At 38.1% G+C, this 14,775-nt stretch overlaps 1 protein-coding gene across 2 annotated transcripts in view; it reads left to right on the forward strand.

The window, feature by feature from the left end:
• The window catches only part of LOC124722078 (H/ACA ribonucleoprotein complex subunit 1), a 71,716-nt gene extending 64,499 nt beyond the window's left edge, over nt 1-7,217 (forward strand). For both annotated transcript variants that reach the window (XM_047247274.1, XM_047247273.1), the window contains exon 5: nt 6,649-7,217. In XM_047247274.1, coding sequence (XP_047103230.1) covers nt 6,649-6,978 — 330 coding nt within the window. In that variant the 3' untranslated portion in view covers nt 6,979-7,217. The remainder of the gene's footprint in view (nt 1-6,648) is intronic.
• The last annotated feature ends 7,558 nt before the right edge of the window (nt 7,218-14,775 follow it).

Here is a 14,775-nt window from a genome sequence, read left to right on the forward strand (position 1 = left end):
TATCTGTTGGCAAAACATTGTAAGCTCATTAAGGTTGCTTTGTTGGCCACAGGCTGTTCCCGTGCAGGAATTTATAAAAAGTTTTCCAGATGATGCCAGAATGACATGTTAACTGATAATAGACTGATTGTTGCGCATTGTGTGAGGTCATCACAGCAGCAGTTATGTTAATCAGTTGCTGATGATGAAGACAGTTGAGATTATCATCAAAAGCTGGAGTTCTTACTTTGACACTGCAAGATGAACAAAACCTATTTTATACAAATATGCTGTCATGAAACACTTTTGTTTCCATTTTTCTTCTTGGTCCAGATCAGGATGCCTGAATCATTGAAATAAGTCTGTAGACTCTTTGCATGGACAGTTTTTCATACTTTTCAATTAATTTTAGTTTGTAATAATTATATCAGCACAAGTGTACGTGAAATACTGTTGTGTTGCAGTGTTGTCGAATATTCTATTAATTTAAAGGAATTTCATTCCTGTAATGGGATGGCATATTTTTAAAGCATTCCCACAGGGAATAGGAGTTTACCAGGAGGAATTCCTTCAGCCAGGTTTTAAAATGTAGTTTTCTCATTAACTAAATTCAATTCTTGTAAGTACTTACTGAAAATGCACATAACAGGCTGCTGCACACTTTCAACAGCTGATTTTAAGGGACCAATGACTGAACTGCAGCCAGCCATGCATTTTGCAGCCTTGAATTTAAACTTGTGTGCTAACCTAACCACAACCTCATGATGTGCAATGTATCCGAAAAACGGTGATCAACATTTTGCAGCAGAACTAAAATCAGGATACTTTGTTTATGACGTTAAGGGTTAACCTGTATGAGCTAACTCAAGATAGAAATATTTCAGTTACAGCACTAAAAGCAAACTGTAATTTCTCACTGTTACTGGCCACACAGGCTGCTGTGTTACCAACTGATGAGCAGTCCTGGTTGTCTCTTGGTTGCAGATTATAGGTGACACAACCAGATTCCACACAAAAAATGAATGATAGGAAGAAAGTCAGAACAAATAGAAAGGTCAATACGGTGACGAAAATAATATGACAGAGTATTGCTAATAAAAAAAATTACAATTAATTGAATAAAAATAATAGTGTGTTCTAATTAGATTTACAGAAATAAAAGAAATTCTTTGCATTTAATGAGATTCAAATGTATGACCTTCCACATGTCAGCTTTATCGCTAACCACTGCACTACGCCATTACACTGTGGGAGGTTGTTGCATTTGTGATTATGGTGCCAGTCACAATGATTAATTCCAGCCTTCAAACATTTGGCTTCATACTATGTGCTGTGAAGCCTGTAAAATGTAGTTGCTCTCTGTGATTATAATTACTGTATATGTGACGGGGGATCATGTCTTATGCAGAAGAATTAAGTAGTGGTTGGTTACTGTTGTGTATGAAACATCAGCATCTGTGTGTGTGGAGGGGATAATCTTGTGTGATGAAATACGAAATAATAGGGCCAGACCCAGGATTCGGAATCCAGACGCGTCAAGAAAGAAAGATGTACAAGGAATTGGAAGTGAACTGACTAATTGTGGCAATTTGGCAACAGCGAATGGTTCGGGCGCGATGTTGAGTGCTCTGATAGGAGGAAACCAGCTACAGTGCGTGGAATGTCAGCTATCGGACTATAATAAGCATTTCCTTTATTCGTGTATACCCTGGATAGACGCTATTGTCTCTCATAAACAGATTCATGTTATTCTGCTGTTTGTCAAACAGATTCATGTTGTCAACCGCAGTTATCATAAGCTAGTGTATGTACTGGGATGTCAATGTAAGAATCCAGAGCTTACTAAATAGAGATCCAGGTGAATTTTATGAGTTAATTCTGTGCATTATTCAGTTGTCTCCCAGCTACCCTCAGTGTCACAAATCTGTGTTTACCTTAACTAAGCGTACCCCCATTGCAGGAGAGTGGAATATCATTACAGATTTTATTGCAATTATGCCACTAAACAGTAGCCATAAGCCACATGTCGTTTCTCTGGAGAACATTGGTTTGCTGTATAATTTGGTTCCTAACCTGAATATGTAACATTTTCACTTGGATTAGTCATTAACTAAACAGCGTCTGGTTATCTACTACAGTTTAAATCAAGACAGGAATGGTCATGTGACAATTTTGAAACCAAAATAAACTTTGCACATGATTAGGATTACATAATTATACATGATCTCTGACTGTGATAGTTCAGTATTGTATGAATCCTCCACATTGTGAAATAGAGCTTCAACCTTTCTTGGCTTGGGACTGGGATATGTTTCTGAAAAATTTCCTTCCGATCAGTTTGATGAGACTGGGGGTCAATGAGGAACAAGTTCCTGACAAACAATATTCAAAATGTAATTAATGACTGAAGTAAAAGTTACAACTCATTGTGTAGTTGACACACTGGCTGGTTGATAGGCATGCAATCAGGGACCAAAACATTGCTAAGCTTTTGCACAATGTTCTCAAACGGAGTTGACTACACATGTAAGGGCAATAAAAAGTTTTCATTTGAGAGTATTGCTGCAGCATATAAGAACATAGTGCAACTCCAATGCGGGTATATAAGCTCCAACATGTAGGCAAGGGATTAGTGTGGTGTTTATGTCTTTCCAACTTGCAAGCAGTAAATATAGAATCGTGAACTGTGGGAACGTTACTACCAAAGTGTTAAAGCAGGATGAACGTGCTGTTAGTCTTTTCTTGGCTGCCAAAGGACAAAAACTGATAGACATCCATCGGAGGATGACGAATGTGTATGAGGCACCATGTATGTTTTAAACCACTGTTGTGGGTGGGGTTCAGCTGCTTCATGATTACGCACGTCCCCATATTGTAGATGTTGTAATACAGAAGTTACACTACCTGAAGTGGGTGACAACATGAGCACGCGCCTTATAGTTCTCATTTCTCCCCATGCAATTATCATGTATTCAGTTCTTTAAAAAAAGGTGTTGAAAGGTTGACAGTTCCTGTCAGTTGAGGATGTGCAGCAAGCAGTTATGGACTTCTTCACACAGCCGGACACATTGTTTTACCATATGTGTATCTTCAACCTTGTTTTTCGATGCGATGATCGCCTTAATGCTCTCGGTGATTTTGGCTTATTGGCATACTGATTCTGGACTCAGATTTGAATGGAAACTATTTATTGCCCCTTATATAACCTGTCACCACCTCCCCAACCCACTTCTAACATGTGACACATGTGTACAGTTTTAATAATAATAACAATAAAATATATACAATGCTTTAATATAATAGCAATAAATTGTTTAAATTTCATAAAAATCCAAAATATTTCAATGTATTGTTATTAATTTGCTTGCTGCAATAAACAGTAAATTGCTGTAACATAGTGTCCAAGAAATTGCAATTCAGAAAAATACAGTCTATGAAAAGGATACATATGAAAATTTGAGATTTACTTGTGTCACACAATTAATTTAAAAATTACAGTAGCAACTCACTCAGAACTTTATCATAATTTATGCAATATGAAATCAAAGTGTGTATTCACGGCTATAATTATTTCAGTAAGCACTTCACTTTCACATTTTCTTATGTGGGTACCTCACCACATGATATTTAAGTCTGTGAGAACAGCTAAATGGTTGATAAGGTTTAAGAGAAACCATAAGAGGCAAATTTTTAGAAATTGTTTTACAATTTATGGTAAAGTGATAAGTATCACATTCATAATAATGACCCACTACTTATAATCCAGTATGTGAACACACAGTGCTGTTGCCGCATTCACTCGTACAGACCACGGGAGTCTATACTCACATGTGCATTTCAGCTATATAGGTGCTTAGTGGAGATGAACCGTGTTTGGGTACTAGTCAATTATTACTGAGAACACTGGGATTCCATCACAAATTGCGCTTCTTGATTTTCACTGAGAAGCTGTTTGAGAGTTAACAAATGCAGAAAGGTAATTGTAGCAGAAATAATTGTTGTATCATATATGAATACTGTAAACAGTGCTTTGCCTGGAAATCAAAATCTGGCAGCAGCATATGAAGTGTCAGAAAGTTCAGACAATCCAGGCAAAGGACTGAAGAGCAAATGATTGCAAGGAGTACCTATTTCTTGGAACAATGCGGCCTATGGTAAAACGATTATGTAATAGTTTCTGATTTCCATCTGTTTTTGTTGCAATCTCCAGTCTGAAGACTGGTTTTATTCAACTATCCATGCTATGCTATCCTGCATAAGCATCTGTCTTCATCTCTGCATAACTTTCACAACCTACATCCATTTAACCTGCTTACTGCAGTGTAATGTTGGGTCTCCATCTACAATTTTTACCTCATAGAGTTCCCTCCATTAACAAATCGACAATTTGTTGGTCACTCAGGATTTCCTAAGTACCTTGCATTTGATGGTAGCACATTTCACTTTCATAAATGCTTTTCTTCATACTGCCAGTCAGCATTTTATATCCTCTCTACTTTGTGACCATTTTCAGTCTTTTGCTGCCAAAATAGCAAAACTCATTTACTGCTTTCAGTGTGTAAATTTTTTGAGGTTTCCAATGTGATTATGACTGCACAATGGGAATTAACAGACGCCGAATGCAGAATGGTAGTTGGAGCTAGATGCAGGGAACACTCCATTTTGGAAATGGCCACATATCCATTAGTACATTGTAGCGAAATTTGACACTAATGGGTTGTGACAGCAGACCCCTGATGCAAATGCCTTTGGTAACAGCGCAATATCGCCTGCAGTGCCTCTCCTAGGTTCATGACCATATCGGTTGGACCTTAGATGACCAGAAAACCATGATCTGATTGGATGCGTCCTGATTTCAATTGGTAAGAGCTGATGGTAGGGTTAGTGTGTGGCACAGATCCCATGAAGCCATAGACCCATTTTGTCAACAAGTCACTGTACAAGCTGGTGGTGATTCCAAAATGGTTCGGGCTGTGTTAATGTGGAATGCACTGAGTCTTCAGGTCCAACTGAATCGATCATTGAGTGGAAATGATTATGTTCAGCTACTTGTAGACCACTTACAGCAAACAACGATGGAATTTTTATGGATGACAGTGTGCCATGTCAGTGGGCCACAATTGTTCATGATTAGTTTCAAGAACATTCTGGATTATTCAGGTGAATGATTTGATCACCCAGGTTACTCCTCATGAATCTCATTGAACATTTATAGGACATAGTCGAGAGGTCAGTTCATGCAAAAAATCCTGCACAGGCAATAATTTTGCTATTATGGAAGGCTATAGAGGCAGCATGGCTCAATATTTCTCCTGGTGGCTTCAAACAACTTGTTGAGTCCATGCCGAGTTGCTGCACTACACCAGGCAGGAGGTGGTCCGACACGATATTAATAGGTATTCTGTGACTTTCGTCATCTCAGTGTATGACATCTTTTCAAGAAACTTCATTACACTTAGTTGATCTTCCAAGTAATTTGCTGTCTGTGACAGAGCTACAATTTCATTTATAAACAAAAAAGTTTTAATTTTTTCTTCTTAAATGTTAATTTCCTTTCCGAGTTTCTCTTTGATTTTCTGTACTTCTTGCTCATTGTGTAGATTAAATAACATTGGAGATAGACTACAACCCTTTCCAACTCCTGCTTCCCTTGTGTCCCCTTAGATGCTAAAAAGTCCTTCATTTGCTGCATTTTTGTATTTTCTTCTTCTGTCACCTAAATTCGATATCACGTGTGTTATGCAAGGATTTCAACTGGACCTTGTAAGTTTTGCTTATTTGATCCTCTGTGGCATTCACCACATCTCTCAAAGCTACGAAGTTTTTGTACTGAAAACTCTGTATGCATCTGACCAGAAGTCTATTCTTCCTGTCATCACACTTACTGGATCTCACAATATCTAACGTGTATTTCTCTTTTGAAGTTCTCTAACCTACCTACACAATTAAGGAAATAACATTCCATGTTCCATTCAGTAGAATGCGAGCTTTGTTTCTCTTAATGACGTCCAATTGATTAGACCTGCTTGGAGGTGTGAATGGGGGACTATTTTACCTTCAAAATATATTACTCAAGAGGATGTTATCATTAAGCTATACAGTAGAGCTGTAGGTCCTCAATACATTCAGCAGCTCTAGTTTCCCTTTGCTTTCAGCCAATTGCAGCACCAAAAAGCACAGCCATGTCGGCCAATGTTAAAAGACCAGTTCAGTCAATCATCCAGTCTGTTGCCTCTGAAGGTACTAAAAATGCTACTGCTCCTCTTCAGGAACCACGTATTAGTCTCGCCTCTTGACAGATATCTCTTTGATGCTCTTGTACCTACCATAAGATAGAAATTGCTGAAGCAGTCAGGTCATTCTGCAAGCTTCAAGAGTTTCACAGATTTCTATTTATTAAATAATAAAAATCCTGTATAATATGGCGAATATCTTTCCATTCAAAACTACTCTCCACACTAAGTTAATAATTCCAGTAAATTGCTTTGCAAAATTGTTTATCCTTAATGTAAATATTTTGTCATCTTGTCTCTTGAATCTTTCATTCGGTTTTGTCAAATTATTGCAGTGGATGCAACTTCCGTTGAAAATGATGGGCATTATTTTTCACTTCTCCAGTGAAAAGTATTGGACTTTGCATAAAATTTTGTTTTCTGTGTTTGTCTACAGTTCTACATTGACCCGGCAAAGCTGCTTCCTTTGCGAAGGTTCCTGCCACAACCTCCAGGTGCTCCTAATCCTAGGGGAGGTAGAGGTGGCAGCAGAGGAGGCCGAGGTGGAAGAGGAAGTGGACGCGGTGGTTTTGGAGGTCGTGGTGGTTTTGGAGGACGTGGTGGAGGTCGTGGAGGTGGTGGTGGTCGTGGTGGTCGTGGTTGGGGTGGAGGTGGTGGACGTGGAGGGGGTGGATGGGGTGGAGGTGGTGGACGTGGAGGGGGTGGTTGGGGTGGAGGTGGTGGTCGTGGCGGTGGTGGTCGTGGGGGAGGTGGTTGGGGTCGGTAAGATTCTGTGTCTTTGACAAAGGAAACCCTTTTACAAATGTGATTAACTGGAGACCATAAAGAATTCTCATATAAAATGGACTTATAAATCATCTTTCCATTGACCATCAAAATGTAGACTTCACTGACCTATATCTTCAAGAAAAGAAAAGGTAATCAGTTGTGGAACTGAAGATATTCTACAATGAAATGCTGCTTATTGTGAAAACTGATAATTAAATATTTTAATTACATGTTAAACAAGTGTGTACTTTTTTTCTGTGGCCATTTTGTGTTACCTTTCATGCAAGGTACCTTTGTGATAAGAGCAAATACTTATTGCTAGGAAACTTTTATATTCTTTATTTATATCATCTGTGTCTGTATCCCAAAGGTTAATAAGAGAAATAGGTCTCTATAAGATACAGGATTTCACTGTTGCAAAAATCTAACTTGCACACTGGATTCCACACGTCATCGGAGAAGTATTTCTACCACAAAAATTCAGTAGATAAATACTGAGAACAAAAACATTGGTGTCTGTCAGACAAAAGGAAACAGATGTTGATAAATTAACATAAGCAGTCATGTTGTTACTTAGCAGTGGTTAAGTGTAACTCAGTCCCTGAAGTGAAAAGCTAGAAGTGGTGAAAACTAATAAGCAGCTGTTGTATTATTGTAAATTGTTTGGATGAAATTTCAGCCTACTGTGTAGGATACAGCATAACAATAGACATGCCCTGGATTGTGATGCCTAGTGAAGTGTTGAGAACATCGAACTAACACCCTTCTCACTCTGTTTTCTAGTATATGTATGAGAATGACCAGTGATTTTCTTTTGTTAACTGATCCGGTTGTGAAATGAATTTACTCATTCTAATCACTTTCACCTCATAACTTGCATTGAAACTTACTGTATGTTAGTATGTGTTCTGCTGTAAGTTTTATGACATATTATGGAGATGTTGAGGCACAGGCAGGCACAACAAAAAGACTGCTAAACAAGTAGCTTTTGGCCAAAAGGCCTTCTTCTAAAGTAGGCAAAACAGACACAAATTCATACAAGCACAACTCTCATACATGTGACTACAATCTCTGGCCACCGAGGCTGGACTTGGCAGTGAGAGACAATGGTCGTGTGTGTGAGACTTATTCATATTGTAATTTTCCCCTTGTACTGTAACATTTTTGAGACACCAATATACCTGTTAACTATATGGTGTTGTCAGTGCATATGTTGTTGTTATAACAAATCTACTGTATCTAAAGTCACTATGTCTAGGGGTATGACAGCACACAAGTTTGTGGGAAACTGGTATCTACTAAGCAAAATACTGAAAGTATAGCTAATTTCAGTGATAGAAATGAAGGAGAGTGAGAAGTACAGCCTGTGGAATCTGCTGCATACCTGTTTTATCATTTATGGTAAGAGATAATACTCAGAAGCCTTCACTAGACAAGTATGAATCTGTTGGCGATAAATCATACAAAAAAGAACTTTCATGAAAGTATGGCATTTCATTTTTTCAATTTGAGGGAAACACAACATGACAGCTTTAAAAAACCGCATAAACAAATTGACACTTAATGTAACTTTGTTGTACAACATGAAAAAGCATAGTAGAAATGAAAATCTGTTGATATAGTTGTACTATGCTGAGAACATTTCACCTTGCCCTTGCGTACACTAGTAATTTTATGGGTAAGCCTTTATGTGACGTGTCTCTCTTGTAGTGTCTCTCTCTCTGGGTATTGCTCACCTTTCATCATACACTCTTATTGACTTTCTGGATGATATTAAAGAACCCTTTACTCGTAAATCACACTTAAAACAATAACAGCCTAAAAAGAATCATATCCGTTTTCCTATTAGTGCTCAGTGACATGTTTCAAATTCTTATCCGTAGTAATATAAGCTTCATTCTGAAACTGAAAATTTGTCTCTAACAAGATCCTGTATTGCTGCTTTGGCTCATATTTGAAGTGGCTAGCTTATGAGGAAAGGGCAACACTTCACATAAACCTCTGAGCACCGTAGGTTGATGAGTGAAGACAAAATCGCAAGAGTAAAAACCCCCAATACCTGGTACAGTTGCATGTACCCTCTGCCACGCACTTCACCATGGTTCGTAGAGTATAGACGTAGATGTACATTAAAGCAAAGAATAATTTATTTTGTTTTATGATGGAAAGTTTTGTTAATTTTTGGGGGTGGTTGTCAGTGACATACTTTCAACAAAGTCACCAAAGAACAATCTTGGTTCATTTACAATCCATCCATCTGGCTATTGTCTTGCCCACCTCTATTTTAGCTTAGTTACTTTTTTAACTATACCTTACACTCCAGTCTGTTCCCTGATCCATTTGCTCACTCTCCTGTGTACTAATTCCCTGCAATGCTTGTCTGTTGCTCGCCGATCAACCCAGTTATTGGATAGTTTCTACATAAAAACAAAAAAGTCTGGCAATGCCAGTTGTCCGTTCATACATTTAGCCAATGGTGGGCATAAAAGAACTGTCTTCCCTGTGAACATTCAGTATCCAGTTGTTCAACATTTGATCTCTCCCCCCCCCCCCCCTCCCCACTTCTCTCTGTGTGTGTGGGGGGGGGGGTTTCACGTGACTGATGCTGGTACAGTGCTTACCAATGCAATGTATAACTTCCTACTCTCTCTGATGCTGTACCTCCTTCCATTTTTGCCTCCTCTCATACTCACAGCAGGTGGGTCCCTCTCAATCTGGGGTTTGAGAGACCTGCTGCCCCCCCCCCCCCCCCTCCCCCTTTTTTCCACCGCTAAGCTATCTCTCTTTACTCCCTAAGGAAGGAACTATTACTTTTACATACGTCTTTCAGCAGCACTGGAATTTTGCCTTCTGAAGGTAAACACAGATCAGGAATTCTGTTTCTTAACATTGTTTGGAAAGGTACAATTTCATAAGTAATAGGCCATCCCCTTGGATCTGAAACCATTCCCTGAATATTCTCGGTCAACTGTTCTGATAATTCTTTCACCTGGGACAGAGTAACAACATAATAAACACAGTCTAGACTGTCTAGAGGGTTGCAGTTGTAGACTCACCACACTGTCTATAGTGCATGTGGGTGAGCAGCTGAGCTATACTTGTTCCCTATAAAGCAATCCATCATTGACAGTGTTACCTTTTTGGTGCTGACAGCTGTGTCACTTGAATGTCTGGATCAAACATTGAAATCCACATTCACTGGTCCCCTTACCCTGACTAACAAGTAATGAAGCCACCAGCCCCCTCCAATGTTCGTAATAGAGATCTTCTGAATCCATGCAGAGTATTATGGAATGGTGAGGGGAATATGAAGTCATTTCATGTAGTATTACTATAAATCATATCAGTTCTCAATTTTTTCAAGAAGGGGAAGAACTGTAGAGGCTCAATATTCTGTTTCCAAGACAAATTCAGTTTACTGCAAACTGGGCTGCTCAACAGCCAACTGCAAAGCTACAGCCCAAGCAGTGCAGTGACATGTTTGTATCATGTGACTGTGGCATAATAAACAATTGCATGCAACTTGAACACTGAGATGGAGTACTGATCATTAGCTGCTCTTTACATGTGATGGTTGAGAAATTCTCAGTACACTTAACCCTTTCCAATTCAGCTTTCCTACTCACTGCATTCTCACCAACTCTTATTTATTTTGCATGAAGGGAAATGTGTCAGCCATAGTCCAACAGTGGGTCTGAGAGGGTTAAGGCTTCATGCCATAGCTTTTAATCCCTAATGACAGAAGTGAATATTCATTGCAGCAGAAATTCATGGGAAGCACCGTTTAGCCATTGTTGTTTCTCCCCAGTTGTTGTATTACTATTACTGAAACGCAGTGGTAGACTGGTGCACTTTCTTTTCTATACTGGCAACAATCAAACTTAAAATCTTCTCCTTTTTGATAAAGAAACCAATAATTTTTGATCCGTGTAGCTTGTTGGCTGAGTGGTTAAGTACCAGACTACAGGTCTGAAGGTTGGGGGTTGATGCCTGGTCAGTCCTAGAATAGCTTCTTTCACCTCTGGAAATGTTTGTTTACATAAAAAATACTGAGTTGCATTGCAGTTCAGAGTCCATGTTAAAACTATATGTTCCCCTGTAAGTGGCTGTATTAGTCAGTTCAAAGGTTGGAAGGAGGTAGGGGTATACCACTTCCAAGTAAAGCACTATAGTGTTCAAACCAGATTTAGGATTGATGACAGAGTTACCTTAATTTTAGTTCAAAAGATTAAAAAAAAAGGGAGAGAGGCATTGATATTTTTAGGAGACACCCTGGAATCCGACCATAGTGACTCAGAAATAATGTTTAACAGTTCCAGCAGTGAAAGTTCGCTTTGTACAATAGTAGTGTGTTGGTACAACTTCAACATGAAAACAGCTTCAGTTCACTGACACAAATTTTACTAGTCCTTGGTATGATACATAAACAGAATTTGGTACCTACACACAGATCTTGCAGTTTGTGTGGAACCAGTTCACCAATTGTTATTACTCATACTGCTCGAGCTGGTGTGCTCTAAAATACTCATACCTTCCCAAACATTGTGCTCAGCTCTTAGGTGTGTCACAGATGACTTATCTACTCTACTTTACAGAGAAGGCAACTGTTAAGTTTACAATCTTGAACAAGATGTGGACGTAGAGTAACTTGTAATTATTAATTATTAGTCAACCACTAATACGCGTAGAGTAACTTGTAATTATTAATTATTAGTCAACCACTAATACGGTATGCTACGAGCTGTTTGTATTATATCACCCACAGATGTCACGCAGCCATAATCTTTGTCACAAGTAACTCACATGAGCCAGCTTTGCTCATTGTTTGTACACCAAATTGAATGAATGCTTTCTGTATATGCTTAACACCAGTGCCAAATTAGCTACGTAGCAAAAGTTAGGAAATGCTGCAGTCCCCTGGGTGCAAAAAAAATCTATAAAGTTAGGTATGAATGGTATTCTATGTGCCATCCAGTGGAAAGATGGTGGTGTCCAAACCTACCATGAGTAGTAACAATTTTAGCTCATTGCTAAAAGTAAACCCTGGGCACACCATACATTATCTGTCGTAAGTTGACAACATCACAAAACTTGCAAGGAAATTCCCTAATGTTGTATGAACTTGTCAACCCAGTCAATTAGAATAGGATTCTGTTGATTACCAGTAAGACAGTAATTAATGGAAACCATTTATTTTTGGAGGTGTACTATTACACCTGTTAATTCCCTTTGTAGTGTATTTACTATTCACACAGTACTTTTGGTATGAGCTGTCTAGAGTGGAAGTTGCTTTCTTGTTGGTCGACTATTATATAACATGTTGAAGTTTCACAGTTCTTGCGTGTCTTTTGTGTTGTCCTTTGCCTATCACTGTGGGTTAATAGGGTGCAGTACTGCTGTTCAACAACAGCAAAAGATATTAAGAGAGTGCTGCAAAATTTGCTGACAGGAAAATGAGCAGCACTGAAGAATAAGGTAAGCTTATTTGTTTTGTTTTTATATACACAAAATTTTGTTGTATATACAATGTATATAGCAATGTAGGTATAATTATCAGTGTTTGATCTGATGAAAAAATGTTAACATTATAATTCATTTACTGTCACACACAAAAGACTTTTTTGCTACTCAGACACCAGGGGTGGGATTGAGTTTTTGAAACCACTCGGAGAGAGGTGTAGGGCTGGGTGCCAGGTTTCACCCCTTTTGTGAAAATGTGGTGAAAATAATTTCTCATGAGACACTAAACCATTAGAAATAACAAGAGTTTAACCACTAGCTCTGTAGCATAATGGCTAAGGCTGTAGGTGCGTAAGCTAAATGTAATATGCTCAATATTTGCAGAACAGTTTTTTTAATCCTTATCAAAATGATTGTGGTCTTTATTTTTCTTCATTTAATTTGGTTGTAAATGTCAAATTTCCCCTCTTTGAATGCCTCATTCCAGTAATTGTAGGAAGTTTATTGTTTTGTTCAAACTTGATGAAGTGAATTCGTATAAAAAAAAAAGTGGTTGCAGTAAGGTAGCATTTTTCATGTGGTGCAAAAAGAATTGTGTTTTAAATGTTTGTTTGACAGTAACCACCCAAGAAAATGTACATATTGTTTCAGGACTATTGCATTGCAGATATACAGTCTATAAAACTTTCAGTGAGCCTAGCCACTGTAGTTCAGCTTGGTAGACGTTGGAAGAATTCGATAGATGGTGTGTCACTTTTCACTGCTGTTGGTCATTGCGGAGTTGAATTGTAAACATTTCTTCAATTTTGTTTAATATTTGTTACTGCACATGTATGAACTTGAGCATCTTTATAATGAGCTTTCACCAAACTTTGCACTTCTATAACATTTCTAACATAGCAGATGATCATCGCAGAACATATGATATCAGCCCTGGTGCAACTACTTCCTCCCTGCTGCAGCCATCACCCCACTGAAGCTTATGTACTCCTCCTCCTTTCCCTGCATATCCCTCTGGGCAAGGCTTACTAAAAATTTGTACAGACTGTAAACAGAAATTTTCATCAGTAGATGTAATTTTTAAAAATTTTAAATATTATGGTAGAGTAATAAAAACACTGTTATTGTAATGACATAAGCCAAAAATTTCAAACAAAAAAGAATAAAAGGAAGAAAAATTATCAATATGATGATTAAAATGATGATGAGGGCAGTGATACAAAAGGAAATAAAAAATTATTATATTTAAAACCAAATTATACAGATAAAAATAGACACCACAGTCATTTCCATTACAATTGTTAAAACAAATTAGCACACTAGTGGAATTCCAGTAGGAACCTAAGACCAACTGTTTATGATCCTAGTGCATTGGACACTTTTTGATGTGAAACATCTTGGGAATGTGTAAAATTTGAAGGTTTTGACATTTTGCGACACTTGTGTTAGATGTGAGGTGGCTCATGTAACTGCCAAACTGAAAAATCGTGGTTCGGTGCGAACTGCACAAGATAAATATATGCTGTCATAGACTGTTGTACAGATCTTTTTGCTATCTGCAATTTAGTATATAATTTAGTCACAAAGGGAACACAGTGAACAAGTCGTCAATGTAAACAAATGAATTCTGAGAAAATTTTACTGACTGTGTACAGTTTTACACTATGCTGGCTAAACCATAACAGTCACATCAAAATGATGTAATACTGCAATGTAGGTCTCAAAATACACAGATAAAACACCGTGATGACCCATGTTTGTCTTATACAGTTCACCCACAATCACCAGCTAAAGTGCTTTGTTCTCCTGTCGAGAACTTTGTTGATATTTGTACCTGTTAGTGACTGGGTATATCTACTTTCTTTGCAAGGAAATTTTTCAACAAATTTAATTTTCTGGTAGTTTTGACACAGTACATTGACAGTTCACAATAAAATAGTGCAGATGTCTGTGCATCTGTCACTGTATCCATGTTTGACTGGGTCTGGCCATTGTCCTCTCCTGCTGGCAGTGCATTCAAGTTGTTCAGTAACGTTACTGCTTGTGTTAAGTGAAAGTGTGGCAGTACCCATGCAATTAATGATATTTCTTTAGGTCTGCTGTACCACACAAAATTGTTTTTTGTACGTTTTTCACAAATGAGGTCCCACCAGGGTGAACTGCTGAAGGCTGTGAAACCTGGGACTCAGCCTTACTCCATAGTGCAGGTAGTTTCAGAAAGTTGATTTCATTGCTTTATTCCTCCCTTGTGAGAATTTATTGGCTCTTACACCTGATGGAGCCAACCAGCACTGGCTTCAGTACAAAATGGTTGTAAATTATAATTATAATATAC

This window comes from Schistocerca piceifrons, chromosome X (assembly GCF_021461385.2).
Source record: "Schistocerca piceifrons isolate TAMUIC-IGC-003096 chromosome X, iqSchPice1.1, whole genome shotgun sequence".
Lineage (NCBI taxonomy): Eukaryota > Metazoa > Arthropoda > Insecta > Orthoptera > Acrididae > Schistocerca > Schistocerca piceifrons.